The sequence below is a fragment of the Neolamprologus brichardi genome, chromosome 20, assembly GCF_056152115.1.
Source record: "Neolamprologus brichardi isolate AB-2024 chromosome 20, ASM5615211v1, whole genome shotgun sequence".
Taxonomy (NCBI): domain Eukaryota; kingdom Metazoa; phylum Chordata; class Actinopteri; order Cichliformes; family Cichlidae; genus Neolamprologus; species Neolamprologus brichardi.
Window position 1 is genome coordinate 6907531 of NC_142123.1, and position 23268 is coordinate 6930798.

General features: G+C 37.6%; 1 protein-coding gene and 1 pseudogene across 1 annotated transcript; one reads left to right on the top strand and one right to left on the bottom strand.

Moving 5' to 3' along the window:
* Positions 1 to 1855: 1855 nt before the first annotated feature.
* LOC102794018 (dihydroxyacetone phosphate acyltransferase-like) lies at positions 1856 to 13906 on the bottom strand. The gene is made up of 16 exons (XM_087833539.1): positions 13803 to 13906; positions 11847 to 12047; positions 11575 to 11751; positions 10812 to 10941; positions 10544 to 10671; positions 10372 to 10447; positions 8098 to 8249; positions 7864 to 7994; positions 7192 to 7433; positions 6394 to 6651; positions 6231 to 6310; positions 5841 to 5981; positions 3942 to 4041; positions 2583 to 2676; positions 2405 to 2466; positions 1856 to 2219 (listed from the first exon to the last, which is right to left on the bottom strand). The coding sequence occupies exons 1-16, from the start codon at positions 13812 to 13814 to the stop codon at positions 2152 to 2154; spliced, it is 2052 nt and encodes a 683-aa protein (XP_087689665.1). The 5' UTR covers positions 13815 to 13906; the 3' UTR covers positions 1856 to 2151.
* A 3503-nt stretch (positions 13907 to 17409) lies between these two features.
* LOC148096897 (taste receptor type 1 member 2-like) lies at positions 17410 to 21108 on the top strand (annotated as a pseudogene).
* The last annotated feature ends 2160 nt before the right edge of the window (positions 21109 to 23268 follow it).

Below are 23268 nucleotides of genomic sequence, written 5' to 3' on the forward strand. Positions count from 1 at the left end.
TTTTAAAAGAATCTGGCATTAAAAGTGCTTAATCACGATGACTGTTAAACTCAGTGTGTATATGTCACAGGAATCTGAGTACAGCTGCTGTGTAGACACTTTTGGATACTGATTTGTGAAAAATCTCCCAACCATTTGTTTTGTTTTAGTTTTTTTCCATTTGCATGGAAATGATTAGGCGTAATAGTCCGTTTCTCACAACAAACTAAAAATCCAGGCAAATCCATTTAGAGTTTACAACAAAGGCAGTAATTATATATATTTGAGATTTTCTTACTGTTCTGTGTTAACTAGGAACATTTCTTCATGCTCTGACTTAAGGTACACCCTAAGCCTCAGATTTTAGGTAAGTGGACTACCTATATACCTATATATAAGCTATAATAAATCTGTGGATCAGGCAACCACTGCCACTACATTTAGTTGACTCTAAGGACTCTTTGACAAAGCAGTTAAAAACATTGTCATTTAAATGGGCTTCTGTTGAAAAGTTAATTAATTATTATTATTTACTTATTGTAAAACTACCTGTTTATTTTATTGTTTTACTGTATTTTTTATGGTACTTAATGTTCTTATTTATTTGACTTTTTATTTTTTCTATCTATAGTTCCATCTATCCTTTCTCTTCCACTTACCTAGTACACCCGGTTAGGAAAACTGTCATTCATGTTTTACAGTTTTATAACAAAGAAAAAATGTTTCCCGCAAACAGATTTTAAGATGTAGGTAAATGAACAGCTGCTAGCCCCAGACCTTTATGGCCCCTATTTTTCTTTATCAGCTGTGACTGTCTCAAATCACTCCACTGCAGTTGGACAGACTCTTTTGAACTGTCTTATTAGATTATTTAAGAAAGCTTGTTTTCCTCTGATCACAGTCCACATACACCGCACACCACAAAAAGAATCTAAACCTGTGGGAAGCACTGAGAACTCAATAATGTAATCAAAGTGCTTCACCTTCTGTTTCCCATCTCTGGACATAAAACACCGCTTCATCTGTTAGTCCAGGTTTTGGAAAATATCAGTTTTCACATGCTAACTAATCCTCCTCTATCAAAATCAGTTTTGTTTACATGAAGTAGCTGTAGGATCATCTTTTTGGACAGGGACAGTAGCACAGCTTCTTGAACATCCTCTATCTCCTGCAGGTTTAGGGTGTCATCAGTGGCAGCCTGGGTTACGTGACTCTCACCTCACTAAACATTAGACATGCAGATCGTGTCTTATATTGGGTCCACCAGTCCATGGCCAATTCTGGACATCGTCCATACAGCACTCAACATTTGAACTTTGGACTTGGTAATTTTTTTGAACATTATGTGGACATCAGGCGCTGTCTGTGGTTCTCCACATTAGCCATGGTGTTCATTTAGACTCCAGTTTGACCCAGTTACCTTTTTATCTCCAGGCAACGTCATGCTTGAGCTGCAGCTGCTCCATGCTCTGACCCAAGCCGCTTGTCACCCGTACCTGGGCCCGCTCCCGATGCGCCGAGCCACCACGCATTTCGCTGACAGTGCGCATAACTGGGTCAACCGTGCTCAGCAATGCCTCAAACAAAACCTGAGATCTTTGCTTGTTATGGTGTTTAGAGCCTTATTGCAACATTCTTTTACATACAACCAATTGTTTCATGCCAAATCATACTGGAAACCAAGTTTAATTAAAGTGCTCTTTTATTAATTTTCTCAGTTAGTCATACATCTATGGAAGTAAACAATACATCTATGGCAATATATTAAAAAAACAAACAAACAACCAAACAAACAAAAAAAAACCCACAGGATCAGCAATGGAAAGTACAGTTATCTTAACCTAAATGTTAGTATTCACCTACTGATTTTGGTTAAAGTGAAACAAAATCAGTAATAGGCCACCTTTATATTACCAGCATTTATCCTGCAGGGCGTTTAGCTTCATCTCAGTCTTCTCAGGTCTATAAAGGACAGAGAGGTAGCCACCATTCAGTAGATTAAGTCTGGCCGGCATCAAGGATCAAGTATTTTGCCTGTGAGCACAGACTGCATTTGTACCGATTTGACTGTGTAAAGATAAAGAGACCACAGGGATGACAATGAGGTAGAAGTAGCGAATAGATGGGTAAGTTTATTGGGGAGGGGGCTGTGAGCTGATACTGAGGATGAATTTATTCCACTTGACACTGAAGCCTTGCGTCAGGTGTAGTGTGGAGGCTCTCAAGAGGGACTTTCCCAGCTACAGTGAGAGAACAGGAAAAAAGGATTCCTTAGTCTACCGTACTAAACAGAATAGCAAACTCAACCACAGTAAAGACATTTTATAATCAGTATATTTAAAGATAGCAAGGTAAAATAAATAATAATTCTCAAGACACACATAAAAAACCTTTATCGTTACTGGAGTATCACAAATAAACTTACAGAGTATGTCACCAGTTCTGCTGACACCTGCTTTGTTCACTTTGTATTCCTTCTGCTGGGACCTGAGATGAGAGGAGTGCATCTGTAACTTTGGCATCAGCATTATGGACAGCTCCTCAACCAGCAAAGAAAATGAGCTTAAACCAAACAGGGATGTAGGTTTAATCTCATTACTCACACCCTCAACTTCGTCACCGCCTCCAGTCTCCGCAGTGCAGAAAGAACATTTTTCTGTGTGTCAGAAGACAGGACTTCAAAGGTGTGAAGGTCACCTGCAAAACAAACAAACAAACAAACACCCCACAAACTGTAAGTTTGTAAGTTACCAGTAGGGATGGGAATTTATAAGAATTTTGCGATTCCATTATCGATTCTCACTGGCTCCACTTTGAGGGTCGTGACCATCTCTAAGCAGCATATCAATGACATTACATTCATGCAAAGTAATTACAAATTTCCCATCTTAGTTGTGATCAGTGTTGGGATCATTACTCAAAAAAAGTAAAGTAAAAAAGTACATTACTTAATTACACCCAGGAGAAAGACTTTTGTTATTCTACTTGTTACAAAAGTGATCTTTCTCTAAGTATTTAGCTATGAACACAAAGCTGACAACACAAATCAAAGATAAAAAACCAGCACAAAGAGATTTTAAAGTGATTGTCACAGTGACTCTACTCTAGAAACATGAACAGGTAGAAACGGAGGTAGCAGCCTGACTGCTCATCAGTTTGTTACCTGTTGAAGTTAAGCAGCGGCTTCACCGCAAATTAAGGCTCACTTTATCATGGTGCTGGGCTGGGGTCAGCATTTACTCAGCTTTAACGAAACTCTTGGTTCTTGGCTAGTTTAGCATTAGCATGCTGTCTGTGCAGGTGCTTGCAAAGACCATGGTGGACCATGTTGTTGTGATCAACCATCCAGGTTTATTTTGACAAAAGCACCAAGAATGATGAGAATGTCCGATCTGTGTCGAGAAATGAGCCAAAGCTATTGAGAAGGATCTTTGCCATGGAGACACTGACTGTTTAAATGAGAAAGGGATTTAGATTGAAGCCTGAGTGAACAGTTTTGGAAGAGATATGAGCTTTTGCAGGTGAGCTATAGTGTTGTGCTAAACTGTAAGAGTGTTTTGCCAAATGATCTTAGAGTTTTGAGAATGTAATTTCTGTTTAAAGAAATGAGCCAAACCAATGGAGAAAAACTGTAACAGTATAATGCAGATGTTTCTGTTCTGGATCAGTCTCCACTTTACCATCAAGCTCTCATTCTTTTTTGCACTAAAAATAAAAGTAATCTCCATATCCACGCTGGAGAATGTGCCACTATTTTTCCAATTTGACACACAAATTAAAATCAGCTGATTGTAGCGAGAGTGCAAGAATCGAAAAAAGGGACTGATAAGCAGGCTGAATAACGATTCCCAGGATTTGGGCTAATGGGAACCAGTTCTCTACAAGAACCGGGTCTTGATCCCTAGTTACCAGGTGGGAGAGGTCTCTAGTGGTCAGAGGTAATTTCACACACTCAGTTGTACCTGAGAGGATGAGTTTTGTAGCCAGGTTTCGGACATCAGGTAGGAACTGTTCCTCAGTAAACACGTGATCTTCCTTTTCACACAAGTACCTGAACATCAGCTGGACAATAAAAAAAAACAACATTCCAGTGAATTAAAGAAGAAACGAATAAGCTAATACTTTAATAAAATTCAGTCAATAGTAAATTAACAATGTTAACAACTGCTAACAATAAAATGATTGGTAATGTTTTCTAAATGGTTAATAATTTAGTTGTAAACCATCCTGACCATGGTAACTATAAAGTTGTCATTAATTATTTTACTATGCATCTGTAAGTCTATAAACATTACACACAAGACTAAAATAAAGTTGTAACTGACGTTTGGAATACCAATTTTAAAGCACATAAGTAGGACTCATCTTTACTATCTCTTCAGACTCTGTGATATGAACTGCACCCCTCTCTAAAGATGAGCTTAATATATTTGTGCTGTATGCAGGCAAACCATGAAGTAGACAAAACTGTATTTGTCTTACTAAAGACAAAAAGTTTTCAAATTCTATAAATCAAGTTTTTAATACAGTTTTGGTTTATGGTCATAAAATGGCTTAGGGAAAATATTTACATTTTATAAGTTTAAAAGATGAGGGTACAGCATGTCCTTTCATGTTGTTAGAAACAATGCCATGATTGTTAGTCATAAATATTATGTGGTAATTTTTTTTTAAAGTGATTCATGTTTAATGACCTTTCTTAGATTACACTAAAAGGTCCATAATTTGTAGGACATTGACACTTTTTGTGGTTTTCTCCTCAAGTGAGGGAACCATCATTAGGCTGAAAAACCCACATAAACCCATCAGAGAGATAGCAAAAGAAACTTCAGGAGTGGTCAAATCACTAGTGAACAGAAGGGTTGCACCAGCTATAAAATCCACAATCAAAACATCTGAAAGATCACAGAAGACAACTTAAACTAGATGGTGACGGATCTAACCAAGTCAAGAACACTCTCAGGAAGATAGGTTTTATCATGGTCAGTGTTGAATCCAGAAAGCCTTCAAGAATGTAAACCCTCTGTAAATACAGAGGATTTAGGTGTAGACCACTGATTACACATGAAAGAGGAAGGCCAGATTAGACTTTGGCAGAAAACATCTAAGAGACGGCACAAGCAATCTAAGGGTTTTATCAACAAAGAAATGGTGGGTAAAAATCAGTCATCTGACCTCAACTCAGAAACTGAAAGCCTCATAAACAAGCAGCAGCTGAAGGAAGCTGTAGTAAACACCTGGCAGAGCAACTCAAGGGAGAAAGTACAACATTTGGTGTCCATGGTTTCTAGACTTTAGACAGTCATGGATGAAAATACTGTACATTCAAAGTATAAAAAAATCAGTTCATATATTTAAAAATAAAATCACTAAATCTGTCTGCTTTCACTTATTCTTGTCAGGGTCACAGGGGGCTGGAGCCTATCCCAGGTACTATAGGCAGGGTACACCCTGGACAGATCGCCAGTCTGTTGCAGGGCTAACACAGAGGCAGACAAACATTCGCACCTATGTGCAATTTACAATTACCAATTAACCTAACCCCACTAACTGCATGTCTTTGGACTGTGGGAGGAAGCAGAGAGAACCCACACAAACATGGGTAGAAACTCCACACAGAAAGGCCCTGGTCAGGTGGTGGAAGCAAACTCAGGACCTTCTTGCTGTAAGGCAACAGTGCTAATCACCACACCACCAAAAGTGGTGTGTGTAATCAAATAAAGTTCCAAATTAAAATTGTAGGAGGATAATTCTGGATTCAGTTCTGCACAGAAAAAACGTTGTGCATAATATGTTGTTCACAACAGTCACTCCTCACTAAATACACTTAGTCACAGAGAGAGATACTCAAGTTAAAGGACCTGATATGAGTCTAAGAAGGGTTGCAGCAGCTTCTGCAGAAAGGATAAAACTTCCAGCCCCGTTTCCAACACGGTCACTTCCTGCTGACTGATGTGGACTGCTCCACATTTCTGCAGGAGTGAACATGCCTCCTCAAAGTCCTAAATGATGGAGAGACAGATATATGCAATATGAGTAACAATAAATGATAATGATAATAATCTGTCTCATAGTTAACCACACAAGTGTGTATGAATATGACAGTAGCAAAAAACGTAAGGACCATAAGCACAAAATTTCTTAGGTCAGCTTTTTTCCAAGAATGGGATAAATGAGAGGCTACAGTGACCTTGGCCTTTGACTCAATTCATGCACAAAATAATGCTGATCCTAACAAACATGGCTGTTACCTGCACTGCCCTGCCAGGGATAAAGATAAATTCATTGGAGAAGACATCCCGCAGGAAGCAGAAAAAGCTGAAGAGCTCATCTGTGAACAGAAAAATGGGTCACAGCTAAACAAGATATACCCATTCATGAGACTGAGAATCTGTAACCCCACCCAACTCTTACCCTTCCGTGTGTTTTTTGTGATGTGGATGGCTGTAGCAAGTATTCCTGGACGCACAAAGACATGCAATGCCTGATTCCTGTAGGAAACCAGCATCAGCACCACTACCGCCATCCTCATCACACCTTCCTCTGGGCTCAGTGGATCTTGCCTCGCAGGGTCTTCATCCTGAACCAGGTAGATACGGTCCTCTTTATGATGGACAATGGAGTGATGAAGAGCCACGGTGGATGACATCACTTCTGAGTCTGGGATGTGGGCTGCAAAATGTAACCTTCACATAAGTTTGAGGGTCATAAGACCTTCACAAAGTCATGTGTGCAAGTGTGTGTGCGTGTGTGTTTAAGTGTGCACACGTGCCTGCATGTGTCAATGTGCACACACAGGACACCTGTGAAGTGAGACAGTTCAGTGGCATTCTCTTAGGATAAGTTACTTAAAGTGTATTAATCCACTGAACATCTCCTAAGTGATTCTGGACACTTGTGCCAACTTGTATTCACCTAATCTTTATGATCCACACAGGACCAGGTCAAAAAGAGCCATTGGTGCCCTGAGGTGAGACGCTGTCACATGCACCAGCAGGGAAACTACTAACGTTTCTGCATTAACTGTCTGGTTGTCTAGCATTGCAGTAGCCTAAGGCCACCTACTGGTTACTGAAGGGAAAGCAAGCTTCATTAAAGGCCCATTATAAGCAAAGCCTATATTGATCTTAACCCTAAGGTTGATGCTGTTGCTTTTCTACACAGCATAATTCAAATAAATTGATATTTTTGAAATCTATCTGGCCCACCCACCAGGCCAGTTCAGACGGGCCCCGAAATCCAGCACCAGCTTCTTGAGCCAGAGGGTTTTTTCTGTGAGCTGATGCCACTGCAGACCCTCTTCCGTTAAAGTTGTGAATGGAGTCTGGAGCAACAGGCAGGCCATCAGAGACCAAGGGCTGATCAAAGAGCCCTCCTCCTGGGTTCGCACAATCAAATGGGCCAGCCAGTTCACACAGTCCTGGGTCTCTGCAGTTGGCCTCTGGGGAAGATTTCTGAATAGAAAACGAGACAGATTCTAAAGTTATATGCAGGCTGTGTCTTTAGTTTTGAAGGTTTACAGTGACACAAATATTAATTTAAGTTATATTATTATTAGACTTGTTTGGTGCATTTTACAAGTCATTTTGGTTTAGTTTTTTATTACTCACTGTAAGTAAAAACTTTATAAAATTAAAATTTTAAAATGTAAAGGTTTTTATATTCTTCAGTTGAATTGCCTGTATACAACTAATGGAGATTACAATTAAAGAATATATAGATGATAAATTACAGTTATTTAAGTTATTTAGTATTTAGACTTTATAGACTCTATAGACTTTTTCTATTTAGACTTTGGTTGGTAGATACTCAATATTCATATTTGTACCTACAGCCATGTGTGATATTGGCAAAAAAAAAAGAGAAAAAAAGGGAAATCTGTACCTTGGTATGAGGTTGTACTCACTCCAATTTATCTTTCCTTCACACAGCTGTTGGGCAGACAGGGGGCGGCCAAAGTTCACATGCATGCAGCCATAATCTTCCTGCAGGACTCCGCTAGCTTTAAAGAGTCCCTGCAGGGAAAGAGTGAGGGCAAGAAGCATGTAGTTTCATATCTTTTAGAACCAAAGATTATATGGGAATTTTTATCAAGTCATAAATGAGGCTGAAACTTACGGTGATGCTTTCTTTTGGTCTGGGGACACCCAACAACTCAAGTGCAAGCAATGACTCCTCCAGCACTCTGTCATAGCTGATACTGATGGGCACCAGGGTAATATCAAACACCTCACCTTTAAAATATGGCTCCAGCACCATGTCCATCATACCTACAGAAAAAAAGGTGAACAATAAATATTAAAATTATAAATAAAATGACCAGTAAACTTGTTTGACTTTTAACTCTTAAAATATCCTAAACCTAGAACAACCCTTCAGTTTAAGAGGACTAAAATAATAGGAAAACATGCCTATACAGGACAATATGACCTAAACATAAATTATTAACCAGATAAAGATCTCTGTAATTAGGGTCGTGGAGAAGAGCTTTCAGAAAAGCAGAACAGAGAAAGTCCATCACATTCATATGCAATTGTAACAGTGTTTATGTTGTATGTGATCCCACTTGCCATGTTAACCACGATGTATTTGTGTATTATGATGTGGTGCCCTTTTCTCATAGGCAGTGGATTAATACCACTGGCAGCGTTACAACATTGCCAGATTACGAGGGACAAGCCTGAGGTGGGTTGTATATCACAGCACTGTGCATGATCATTAGATTTTGGTATTTGTGCAACCACTATATGGAGGATATTCAATTCAATTTGGTTTTATTTATACAGTGCCAAATCACAACATCAGTCGCCTCAAAGCACTTTATATTGTAAGGTAGACCCTATAATAATACATACAGAGAAAAACGCAACAATCATATGATCCCCTGTGAGCAAGCACTTTGGCGACAATGGGAAGTAAAAACTCCCTTTTAACAGGAAGAAACCTCCGGCAGAACCAGACTTAGGGAGGGGCGGCCATCTGCCACGACTGGTTGGGGTAAGAGAAGGAAGACAAGATAAAAGACATGCTGTGGAAGAGAGCCAGGGATAATAACAAGTGTGATTCAAGAGAGGTCTATTAACATATGTTGAGTGAGAAAGGTGACTGGAGAAGAAATACTCAATGCATCATGGGAATCCCCCAGCAGCCTATGCCAATTGCAGCATAACTAAGGGAGGATTCAGGGTCACCTGATCCAGCCTAACTATATGCTTTAAAGAAAAGGAAAGCCAATACAGGAGAAATATTCTCTCTCTTTCTAGTCCCTGTCAGTACTCTTGCTGCAGCACTTTGGATAAACTGAAGGCTTTTTAGGGAGTTTTTGAGACATCCTGATAATAATGAATTACACTAGCCTAGCCTTGAAGTCATAAATGCACAAACAAGTTTTTCAGCATCACTCTGAAACAGGATATTTCTCATTTTAGAGATACTGCGCAAATAAAAGAAAGCAGTCCTACATGTTTGTTTAATATGTGCATTGAAGGACATATCCTGGTCAAAATGACTCCAAGGTTCCTCACAGTGTTACTGGAGGCCAAGGTAATGCCATCCAGAGTAAGAATCTGGTTAGATACCATATTTCTAAGGTTTTCGGGCCCGAGTACAATAACCTCAGTTTTATTTGAATTTAGAAGCAGAAAATTAGAGGCCATCCAGGGTTTTATGTCTTTAAGGCATTTCTGCAGTTTAACTAATTGGTGTGTGTTATCTGGCTTCATGGAGAGATAAAGTTGTGTGTCATCTATAGAGCAGTGAAAATGTAAGCTATGCCTTCTGATGATAAGCATATGGCCACTGCAAATTGTCTGACTGTTAATAAGAAGAGTTCAGGTGAATTGTTGCCAATGTGTGGTGATAAAACAGTCACATAATAGTACTGTACACTGGCTAGCTTAGCTAGCAAGATACTATGTTACCATAATATGCTATTACCTTTGCATGCAGCTTAAACACAGCACACTACAAATACATAACCAGAATATGACCAGTACATATTCTGTTCTTATCCAGGTACACAATATTTATATTAATGAACTTGTTATATTAGTTTTCAGCATTAAAACATTGCCAGATTATGAGGGACGAGCCTGAGTGTACTGTGTTTAAGTCACCTGCAATGAGTCAACCTGCCTGGCCAGTACATACTTAGTACTTACCCAATTAATAAATGGCAGCACTAAAAGATAAGCAAGTCTCGTCCATCATTTACTACACAAGGCAGAGTCAAGTCATATTTTTGAACCAGTCAGTTACAGCAAAGTATAATTTAGCCTAGTTACACAATGAAATTAAAGCAAGACAGAAAAAGTCCAAAAGAATCAGATGCACACACTTTGATGTCCTGGGACACACTTAAAAAAAAACAAGGTGGTAAATTTGGATACTTACCAAGCTTTGGCACCAGAGACTTCAGTGTGCGACTCCTGAAACCTTCTACATAAAACTCCAAGGGAGCATATCCTGTCTACAGAAAACACATTATGCTGTTGGAACCCTTCCTTTGATTGAAGTTGTTTACCAAAGATGCATTCAGGAATATGCTGCAAAGTCACTGTCTTACCCTGACAATTGTTTGTACGTATTCTAAAAGCACCGCCCAGTACAGCTTGTCAGAGCCGATTGCTCGTCGGATATAAAAAGCTCCAGAGCGACGCAGAAGCCCTCCAATAATCGTCACATCTGCAAGACCTTTAAAATGGAGCAGAAGAGACAAAAATTTAAAAATATATTTTTTTGTTGCTACACTATAAATAACTGGATATAATGTATGAGTATGTATATAGTATGATTAAAAAAAATTTTGTGTCTTAATATAAATAGATACTTGCGAATTCCTGCAGCAATGACAGGTACTGGGATGTCATAGGTGAACAGGATATAGGATATAATCAAGAAGTCCACATAACTCCTGTGATTGGGTATCAAGATCACAGGACTCTCCTGGATGGCCTGCTGCAGCTGCAGTGACAGAAAAATTCTAATTTTCCAGAAATCAGTGAAATTACACAGTGCACTAGTAGGTTCTATTCGTAGTACTAGTAAGATGGAACAAAAAAATTCTAAGTGCTAAAAAGTAAAATAAATCTAATAAAATACTGTGTAGCTAAAGTATGTTAAACGGCAAACCTCTGAATCCTACAGCAAATATATGAAAATATATGAAAATACTGGTGGTGGCCAGTTTCACTTGAAGATGCACCAGTTGTCAATTTCAAAATTCTACGTCGTCATTCTCAAGTTATCAGATTCACAAGATGTACAGAAAATTACACTTCTGACCTCCAACCTTGAGGTCAAGGTCAATTAGATTCAAACTCATCTGAGATTTTTAGTAGATACTCCTACATTGCTTCGTTTTCAAGTTATCAAAGTCACAAACTTAAGTGTCCACGTTACCTGCCTGCTTGCCTGCCTGTAGGGTGACTACAATACTGTATCAGCCTTTTACGGCTGAGGAGTAAAATGGTTTTATATATATATATATATATATATATATATATATATATATATACACACACACATTCTACTATATATGTCGAAACAAACTGTTAAACAATTGATTAAAGTGTATTGACTGTGATGAGTCCCGACCATGTTGAGTCCTTCCATGTTGACATAGATGCTCCTGTAGAGTCTCTTGAACACCTTGTTTAGAGTGTAGCCCATTAGCCTGATAAACCCCAGCTGCAGATTGTGAGACATTTCCTTCAAAATCCTAGAAGCATCTTCTTTCACCTTCTCCACAGATGACCCCGTCTCCATGGCAATCTAAGAGGGAATATGAGCCAAAAAGACTGACTCCATATTGACAACGCTATAGTGTAAAGCCTCATTGCCTTAAATTTAAAAAAAAAAAGACTCACCTCTTTGATAATATAGCACAGATACTGGGACTCCAGTACAGCTTTGTTGAGGTCAGAGGTGGAAAGGGTTGGGGCTCCTTTGTACGGTTGCGGGTTAAAGGTTCTCAGGGCATAACCAAGATCAGTGGTGCGCCTCCTCTCCTCCAATATATCCGTGAACTCTTCCTCATCCTTTAGGCTTGCAGTGCCTGAATCTTTATACTGGAGGAAGGAGTAAGGTTTATGTTAAAAGTCGTAAAGTTAAGATGTTGGACACCTGTAACAGGATAGAAAACAACAGACCAGAGGTGTGGGCAGCAGCACAGGACACCATTATTTGGATTCATTAGCATCACGTTTTATAGACTTTCAGCTTTAATTCAAGGAATTCAACAAAAGTACTTAATTAACTATTCAGGAATTACACCCATTTATATACACAGTATTTTTTTTCAGAGGTTCAAATTAATTTGACAATTGACAGTAGAAGACAGCTCAAGTACATTATCACAGCATTATTTCTAAACTTGACTAAATCAAGCATACCACATCATCTGTCAAACATATTGGAGGCCTTGGTATGGCATTGGCATGTATGGCTGCCAGTGGTAACAGTTTATCAGTATTTATTAATGATGTGACTACTGATTAGAAGTACCAACATGAATTGTGAAGTGTATAGGGCTGCTCTTTCTGTTCAGATGCAGTCAAATACTGCAAAATTCATTGGACACCACTTCACAGTGCATGCAGATAACAATCCAATCCCCACTGCAAAACCAACCCAAGAGTTTCTTAGGTCACGAAATAAGATTTTCTTTAGTGGCCAAGTCAATAATCTGGTCTCACCCAATAGATCATAGTTTGTTTGTTTGTTTTATGAGGACAAAGCTGAATGGAAAATAACCCAAAACAAGCAGCAACCGAAGGTGGCTTCAGTGGCTGCACTACCTTATATTTCAAATGATTTTAGTTTGTTCCATTACTTCATCGCTTTTTACCCTGTTAAACCTCTTGAATTTAAATAACCTGGAGGTCTGTACTTTAGTCACTGTGAGGCCGTCTGATTTATAACCCAGGGTGATGGTGTACATAGGGAAAACTACAAAAAAGGGTCATTGTAATTATGGATCCAACTGTAATTTTTTGCCAGATAACTGTTATGATAGTACTATCATAACAGTTATCCAGCACAAAAGGGTGAGGATATAAAATAAAATTTCCTTGCTACAAAAGCGGAAGCAATAAAAGCAAAAATGAAAGAACAAAGAAAGAAAGAAGATGAATGATTGCTATTCACAAGCGGGTTCTTTTGAACAATTATTTTGTAATTGTGCATCGCTATAGTTATCCAGTTAATCTGCTATTATGCTGTACTGTGCTCGCCTCACATTATAAGCAGGGGATTGTTTTTAATTTTTGACACCCGAAATACCTTCGAAACCACTTTTGGCCTAAAGCATAAGTGACTGGAATCGAAATCACATACAGTGGATATTTATAGTTTCTGTTTCTCTTTACAATAAGGGAAAATACGTTTTGGGTTTTGTTTTTATTTTGAAAAGTGGGTTAAGAGAAAATAAATACCCTATAAAGAATACAAAGTTTATCGAGGAAACCCCGTAAAAAGTCATTATTTCCTCTCTGCTCTATTCTGCAGGCTGCTGTGACCTGCCAACACTGGCTGGTGACAAACTATTAAGCAACACCGGCTTACATATATATATATATATATATTTTTTTTTTTTTTTGACCAGCTTACGGCTGCCAGTCTCCATAGGACAGCCCTACCTTCGTAATTAACAGCAAAAAACATTCCTGCTTGAAGACAGACAACAGCGAACATCGCTACAAGTTTCGTTCAGCGGGCTCCTTCTGGCTTTTATATATCATGGTAACTTTGAAAGGTTTAGAGAAAAGCGTCGACAGGCCCGAAAGAAGACGATAAAACAGACGCTTTTAAAACTTGCTTCTTACCGTACTCGTCATTCTATAGGGGAACTAACACGACCACGGGAGGTGATGGGCCTCATTGACTTTCGGTTTTTGTACTTGGACGCTATCTTCGCTCAACACTTGTGATGTATGCTGCACTTCGGGGCCCAGGGCCAATGGTGTGGCTGGGTTTTGGAAACTCCTCCTCCAAATTGTAATGCTCAGCCCTCTGCTCTCGAGTAACCCCTCCGCTGTTGGGTAGGATAGATGTTTCAAATGAACTGGAGTTTGTCTATTGTAGTAAAAATGTCTGAATATTTTGGGATGGCACATAACCAGGAATTAAACGTTAACTGAAAGGCACATGCAGAGGGGGGCTTGAGCACCTGCCTCTTTCCCGATGGGTGCCCCAAGTGCCCTTTTCTTGAGGCATTTTTTGTGTGTGCGCGTGGAGTCCTGCCTCTGCCCCTCGAACATTAACATTTAACTATTAATTAAAATTTTGAAAAGGATCTGGCTTGCATCAGTCACATGACTACCATGACTACCACTGCCCTTGACGGCAGAGGGCGCTGGTTCCAAGCCGGTGTTCTGACAAACCGGGAACGAGCTCGCCAAGAGCACGCGCATTTTTTTATTTTACATGCTGGAATATGCAGAAAATCGACTTTCTTCAAGTCAAAGACTATTGCATATAATTTAATTTTTGCTTGATGCAATGTGCATAAAATTAAAAGATTAAAACTAATAAAACAAATTTAAAAAAAGACTTTTCCATTTGGTTCAATTTTATGTGATGGATTATGCAGAAAAAATAGAATTGGGCTGAAAGGTCTATGGTGTTATTAGGTATTCAGGTTGCGTATCATGTTTTTAAAAAATAACAAAGTAACTAATTACTTTTGAAAATAAGTAATCAGTGAAGTAACAGGATTACTTTTTTGAATAAGTAATCAGTAATTAGTAACTAATTACTTTTTTCAAGTAACTTGACCTAAACTGGTAATTAAGAACTTTGTTTTCTTCCATCCAGTGTTGCATTCTCCCTCATTCCACACTGTGTTCCGCCTGCCTGCCAGTCTGCCTCTCTGTTTAGTTTAATTTGTAATTCCTGTTCGGTTAGTGTCGGTTCCAGGTGTTCAGCAATAAAGCTGTTTTTTGAGTTTACCTTTTGCCTCCTGGAGTTTGCATTTTGGGTCCTCTAGTCCTGCCTGCTGCACACAGCTCATGACGGTAAGAAGGTGGGGATATTGCTCAAAATCCACTGTGTAGCTGTTCACTTTTGTTTTAGCAGCAAGAGCCTGTGCCATCGTCATCAGCTGATCACTCTGCTTTCCTTTACACATAACTGTTATGATCTAGTCCCATTTCACAAGGTGGTGTGCTGTTCCAGATCATTTTCCAATAACTTAATTTGATTTGTTTCAGCCGCAGATGACAACTGGAGACGCATCCAAAGGTGTAAACAAAGTGATGGAAAAATTAAATGGTAGCCTATAGAAAACATATCATCCAATCTCTAAAATGAGTGTAAGTTTGGCATTGAAAAGACATCCACAACAACCACATTTGAACTATAAATAGCTGGTACACAACCATACTAGACGCACAGTAGACATTGAAAAAAGACGTCATCTGACTTTACAAAACAACTCCTTCAGTGGACGTTCATACTTTATCTGAGACAGTTCACACAACATTTGAAATACACAGCTGGCTGAAGCACAGTTAAAACTGTATTTACATTATTTTACATTATTTTAACCAGTCAGTGTGCAAAGGTGAGACAGGCCCTTATATCACCCAATATGCCAGTAGCTAAGTCTTGGTAGCATTTGTTTATGCAAATACTGCAGCCACTTGTATACTAAACTAATGGTATTTCATCGGATAAGAGCAAGCATTTGCTTATATATTGGGCATAATCTATCTATCATCTATCTATCTATCTATCTATCTATCTATCTATCTATCTATCTATCTATCTATCTATCTATCTATCTATCTATCTATCTATCTATCTCATGCACTCATACAGTTTTACTGGAAATCTTTTCTGACATATAGCTGATTGTTTCATGGAACAATAAAATGAAACAAAATTTCTTGTATGTAATAATATGTAATATATGTTTTTATGGTTGTTGTGAAATAAATCTGTATAAAACAATTTTAGGTTCAAAAACATTGGAAATATCATTTTGATTTCACAGTCACACATCTATATATGTTAAGAAGCAATTGTATTGTATTTTGTACTCAAGCTACTAAATAACAATATTTCCGTCATGGAACTTGTACTTTTGTTAATTTCACTGTAGATCATGTTCTTAAATATACAAACTTGGAAATCTTACAAGATTATATATTAATTAAAAGGCTAATGAAATTCAGTGATATTTTTAATTTTATTGTCTTAAACATTTTAACATCAAAATGTACTGCAGTTTAATAACAGTAAATTTCATTCAATTAAACTCAGTTGTGTAGCGGGCTTCATTTTCTGCTCAGCTATTTGGTTAATGTTGTCATACAAATCTGACCACATGAGTGCAGGACTCCATATAAAATTATTTTCTTTATGCATATTTTAAAGAAATACTTGATACAGATAACATTTACATTTTTCATCAAATTGAATTGAATTGCAGGTGACCCATAGGGGCATAAAAATACCTGTACACAAAACACGAGAAGAACACACATGATATTAGGATATATATATATTTTAAAAATGATCAGTTTTATGATGAATACTATGTTGAAACCTCAGCTTATGCCTGGTCACTTGTCATTGTTATTCACAGTGTAGTGTGTGCAAATGATCTCACCAATGTCCTGTTTGGTCAAAGGTTAGGTCATGCAAAACAGGATGTTTATGCAACAGGATGTATCATTTAGGCATAACCCAAAGATACATCCTCGAATTATTAATACAGTTTGCATGTGTGCATATGCTTGTAACCCCATATTATTTTCCAGCCAAATCAGTACTTGCATACCGTCATACATAGGTTTTCCCTTAAGCAAAACCTACATTAAAGAAAACTCATCACTTAAAACTGTTAAAAGGTTGTAATAATGTGTCTATTCACTTAATTAGTTCTCTGATTTACTTTGTCTTACTAACTGTCACTTTTCCTATGCTGCTCTCTTTTAGAGATCTGCAAGTGAATTTGCGGTGCCTTCATGGTTTAGCTGAAAAAAGTGTAATAATAAATAACTGTATATAATATAAAATAATAATTGTATCATAAGAGAAAGCAATAATATATATAATGCTTTATCAGTCTCTAACAAAAAGTATATTTTGCCACTTTCTTGCAATGGGTTTCTGCATTGGATACATTTTTTTAATAAATCATTTTTGGTAACATGTAATCAAGTGCAAGTTAAAAGAATGCCTCATTTATCCATTTCAGTTACTATCCAGTCATCAAAGGCACTTAGCAACTTGGATGTGTTTTGCATACTAATTTGTGAATTGTCTTCCAACCGTTAACAAGTACGTATGTACGATATCAACAGCCGTGCATCACTAAGCTCATGGAAATAAATTGTGGTAACTTGCTCATACAAGTAGTGCATTGCTTCTTATAAGCACAGTGTAATCTCATTAGATGCCACATCAGACTGGCAAATGGTAACTATGAGGCATTTTCTTACTTCTCTGTATCTGCTGGGAACCTTTTTACATATTTTGACTAAATGCACAATGTCAGCCACAGACTTCCATCTGGATGGAGATTATTTGATTGGTGGACTTTTAATATTCATTACGCCTATGGCGGTATTTATCAAACAAAACCACAGGCCATTGACTGCTCCAGGTAAGCTTTCTAACCAAATCTTGATATGTGGAACTCAAACCAAATGACACACCTTACATTATATAACTTCACCTAAACTAAGTCACTGAGTGTAACTTAGTAGCACATTTACATGTAACTACATTAAGATAACTACATTAAGTCAGTTGTGAACAATTTTTATGTTTCGTTTAAAAACTTTTACTCTCTTTCTCTGTCAACAGTCAACCATTCAGTCTCTCAGACTATCGGAGGTTTCAGATGATGAGATTTGCTGTGGAACAAATTAATAACTACCTACATGCTGCCAAATGTGTCCCTTGGGTATGAAATATTTGACCACTGCTCAGATACAAAGAACTTCCCAGGAATTTTAAATCTTATCTCAGTAAATGGCCTGATTCAACCTTGGTTTGAACCACTCAAGAATTTTTCCAGAGTGATGGCAGTGGTTGGCCCTTTTACAAGCACAGATGCCCTGACTATAGCCCCACTCTTCATGACAGATCTCATTCCTATGGTAAGTTAGAATTATAAACTAAAATGAAGTTAACCTAAAGTCGTGAATATATGACAAGAAATAGTAAAAATGTCTCCATTACTCTTTTGACAGGTCAGTTATGGAGTTGGCAGCTCTCGCCTATCAAATAAAATTAAATTTCCTTCCTTCCTACGGACAGTGCACTCCAATGACGGGATGATTGAAGTCATTGTTAAGATCATAGTGCACTTCAATTGGCGCTGGGTTGCTTTCCTTAACAGTGACGATGATTATGGTCGTGATGGCCTAGATCTTTTTATAAAGAAGATTGACGGTACTGACATCTGCCTAGCTTATATGAAAGCTCTCAATGACAATACAAACTACTCCCAAATATTCGAACAGATAGAAGCACAAAAAATACATGTTGTCATTGTTTTTGCTCCAGAAGCGACTTCAGAAGCTCTTGTTGAGACAGCAGTACAAGTGAATTTCAGAAATAAAGTGTGGATAGCATGTGACACCAACAAAAGGCTTTCCAAGATGAAAGGAATCAGAAACATTGGAACTGTACTAGGTGTGTCTCAGCCAGTAGACACAGTACCCGGCTTCAATAATTTTATCTAGTCTACCAAAAGACAGACGTTTTTTAAAAATGAAGCACAAAATGGGTTTTGTTATCAGGCTTGCAACTGCAGCTACGTGACTCCAGAGGATATCATCTCAGCAGATGCGTCTTATTCATTTACTGTTTATTCAGCTGTGTATGCCATTGCTCACGGTTTACACAATGCCTTGCAATGTGGAGATGGTAAATGCAGTGATAATATTACCATGTTCCCATATATGGTAAGTGTGCAAACAGTACTCAAGAGATTATGTGTTTCATCTTACTGACAACTGTAACCTCTATGTATGTCTAAACATTTTAAAATACTGATCCTTCCTATCTTTTTTGTGATCACACACTGCATAGAGCAAGGTATATAAGGTGGGTAAAATAGAATAAGATGCCACCTTCTCTAAGTTTATTGAGCTTAAAAGTCAATATAAGAAGTACCATCAGAAATAGTTCTCCAGGCTTCTTGAAGGACATTGTAGCTGCATTTTGTTCTATTCTCTGTCAAGATCATCCCATACTGCACCAATCATGTTAAAGTCTGGACTCCTTTGGCCAGATTATTATTCCAGCAGAGTACCTGATCAAGGGGAGGGCATAGGCATAGTATCAAACTTTACGTCTATCTTAAAATGCATCCATCCAGCCATTACCTCCTACTTCTTATGTCCTCAAAATCCTTAAAATGTACACTTTCTGTAAAAGGTTTCACCATACTGCAGTTTCTCCTTTCTCTGGGATATTTTAACAACCTAAGTAAGTGTGAATATCCTGTTACAGTTACCTCTTTATGCCTACAACAGGTTTTAGAAGAGTTGCAGAAGTCAAACTTTACACTTTTAAACCAGAATATTCAATTTGATGAGAATGGAGATTTCAAGTCTGGATCATACTCAGTAGTTTTCTGGAATCAGACTGGAGATGCACAGGAGATTGGCTTTTACAGCTTTTATCCATCTCTTCAATTCTTCATCAACAACACCATCATTAAATGGTACACAGATGGAGATGTAAGTTGTGTTTTTGAATCTTCTCATACAGTATATCAACACTTTAGACAGTATAAAGTAATCAAATCATCCCTTTTTGTATCTTTTTTTCCTTTCAAATGATACATTTGTACATAAAGACACACTAGTGTAGTTATTCCAGGGGCAAAACATACTATCGCGTAAATAAACAGATGGTGGTTGTTAGTATCTAGTGAGCGGTCCTAAATTTTAAAAACTGTGGCTGCAGTCCTTTTTTCTGTTGTCTGTATATTTTACAAAATAATATCCTTGAACAGGTACCTACTTCATTATGTTCAGCAGAATGTCCTATTGGATATGTACAAAAGCAAACTGGAATCCACAAATGCTGTTTTAACTGTGAAATATGTCCAAATGGAACCTATATCAACATCACAGGTAAATTATTTTAAGAGTTTCATGTATCATAATTTACCTGCAACATTTTCTTTTTCAAAAATCAGTTTAATGATGGTCTGTCCTTTTGTTGTCTAAACAGAAGATCGCTACAACTGCATCAACTGCAAAGACACACAATGGTCTAAAAAAGGAAGCATTTCATGTGATCTGCGTGTAGTGGAGTATATGCCATTTACAGACAACTGGGCTATACTGATCATGGTCGGTGCCTGGGCCTTAGTGGGCATGACGTTATCCATGTCTGTTCTCTTTGTTGTTAACTATAACACACCTGTTGTCAAATCTGCTGGGGGACCAATGTGCTTCCTAATTTTAGGCTGTCTCAGTCTGTCTAGTCTTAGTGTATTTTTTTTACTTTGGCAAGCCAACAGTTGCTTTCTGTGTATTAAGATACTTACCATTTCTGTTATTCTACACTATTTGTTTAGCATGTTTTGTTGTGCGCTCTTTTCAAATTGTTTGTATTTTCAAAATAGCAGCCCAGATACCCAAACTCGACAGTTGGTGGATGAAATATCATGGGCAGCACCTAGTTATCACTGTGGCATTTATCACTGAGGCTTTCTTGCTTCTTATTAGCTATTCATATGCTGCACCCAAACCCTACCAAGACAAAGTTTGGTACCCAGACAAAATCATACTTGATTGTGAAATTAATCCTAAAGCAATATCTTGCTCTGTGATTTTACCTTTATTGTTGTGCTCTCTTTGCTTTGCTTTCTCCTACATGGGAAAAGACCTACCAAAAAATTACAATGAGGCCAAAGCAATAACTTTTTGTCTCCTCCTGCTGATCTTCACCTGGATCGTTTTTGTCACACAATATATGCTTTACCGTGGAAAATTCATCCTAATGTTTAATGCTCTGGCTGTACTCTCCAGTCTCTACTGCTTTCTGTTGTGGTACTTCCTCCCAAAATGTTACATCATCATTTTTCAGCCACACCGAAACACACCTAAGTACTTCCAAAGTCTCATTCAAAATTATACCAAAACAATTAGCCAATAGCTGCCTCTAATAATTTTGTGTCTCCACAGGCAGAAAAACTAATGTACTCAGGGCCTTCTGCTAAAATGTTGCTTTTAAGTAATTTTCTTATTTAGATCAGGAGTTCTCTTTTGGTAAATATGCTTATGGATCTTTGTGACAAGAGTTAGATGAAAATGAATGAGAAGATGTTGTTCTCTCAAAAGTTACCTGTCTTACTTACACTTATGTTGCTCTAAATGAAATTTTCTGTAAATGAGATAAGACAATTAATTAATTAATTAATTAATTAATAGCTGTGTTTACAATGTAATTCCTTTGGACCAAGATAATCTGGTTTTTTACCTTGTTCCTAGGCTTTACGATCAATTGGTTCTGAATAGAACCTTGTTCTCAACAAAGCCGTAGGAGAGTGTTATCAATTCTCTCATCTTATTCACAAGAAAGCAGTTATGTGTACTGTATAAAATGTAAACTTTTCTTGAATGGATGGGTTTTCTTTGTTTGTGTTTCTGTAGTAGTAGCAGTACTAGTGCTTTTCACTCATATTGCGCTTAATTAATAAGCAAAACCCAATAAAGTTTAACCATTACTAGACAAGTCGTGAATTCTCCAGACTTAATTTATTTATCAACACATCAAGTTTGGAAGCCAATTCTGTCCAACTGCAAAATGTTGTTCTGTAATTTTCCCTTTGTTATTGTGCTCTCTTTGTTTTCCCAACAGGCAACTTGTTTAAGCAAGGTACAGACAAATCACTGATCATGTAGATAAGACATGAGATGTTTATTTAAATTTTTCAGTGATGTTCTATACCCCCTAGAGCAGGGGTGTCGAACTCCAGGCCTCGAAGGCCGGTGTCCTGCAGGTTTTAGATAACATCCTGGGTCAACACACCTGAATCAAATGATTAGTTCATTACCAGACTTCTGGAGAACTGCAAGGCACATTGAAGAGGTAATTTAGCCATTTAAATCAGCTGTCTTGGATCCAGGACACCGGCCCTCAAGGCCTGGAGTTCGACACCTGTGGCCAAGAGTATAGTATACGACATCTCACTAAAAACATCCTTGTATACTATCATTCATTGTTCCGAATTTAGCCCGAGTACCTTAGCTGCATCTTTATTACAATGTGAATTTCTAAAATGCCTCTTTTCATGATAAATTGTGGGGTTTCCCTCATTAATCGCCCGTTCTAGACCTTACCTAAACCTCTTCTAATATTTGGATTGGATTAGGTAAATGCATTAAAAAGGATGAATCTAGATTGCTCGTGTTAATAATTTACAAAATGCTGGTTTATTACTAATACTAATAACAGCTTTGGTGCTAATTTAAAATTAATAACCAAAATGAATGTGCTTTACAAAACATTTTATTATGATTAGAATCACATTAGCAAACTTACCATTTATACAAAAGCACTGCTCTGCTCATTGTTTAGACACTTTTAAAGGGTACTCAAGCATCCCTAAATTTCAATTCTATTATGTAGAAGTAATAATAATGTAATTTTATGTTATCTCACCTCTAATATCATATTCTGGCAAACTGTTTATTGACAATGTTGCATGTCAGAAGGAAACAGGTTTAAATGTCCAGTGTTCTTGATGTCATGATGTCACAGTGCACTGATAGAAGCACTGGATGCTTTAACAACAAGGCTTTACATTAAAGGTAATTTTTGGGCATTATTTATTAGAAAAAAAGCATAATGTATTCATAGATATACATAGTGTGTAATTACGTCTTCCAACAAACTGATGCATTCTCATAAACATAAAATGTATCTTTTAAAAATACATAGGAGTGGGTTTGCTGTATGTTCCGATGTTCCTCCACCATATTTGAATACAGTGGCTGTGAAGGATATCTTCCTTCCAACTAATGGCATTTTACACGTGTGTGTATAATTCGCCAAAGGTGGAGAGTAAAAAAAGTCATAGGCATTTGTGTACCATGGAGGGATTTTTATATTCATGGGCACACCTTCAGACTCAGCATATACAGCATCATACCTACGTTTTATCATTAAAGACAGGGTCTCCTTCACCAAAGAAATGTTTTGGTGAAGGAAACTGTGCCAAAGAGACTACACAATTAATAAAATCTTCATAAAATATCATTGTCACCTCAAGCCTCAAAACCTCACCACTCGTGCAAAATAGTGCATAAACAC

What these genes read in the sequence shown, in the direction of transcription:
- LOC102794018 (XM_087833539.1), bottom strand. An exon ending in ACGTACAAACAATTGTCAGG is followed by an intron (nt 10,448 to 10,543) that starts GTAAGACAGTGA and finishes TGTTTTCTGTAG; the next exon opens with ACAGGATATGCTCCCTTGGA. An exon ending in GGCCCGTCTGAACTGGCCTG is followed by an intron (nt 6,652 to 7,191) that starts GTGGGTGGGCCA and finishes TACATTTTGCAG; the next exon opens with CCCACATCCCAGACTCAGAA.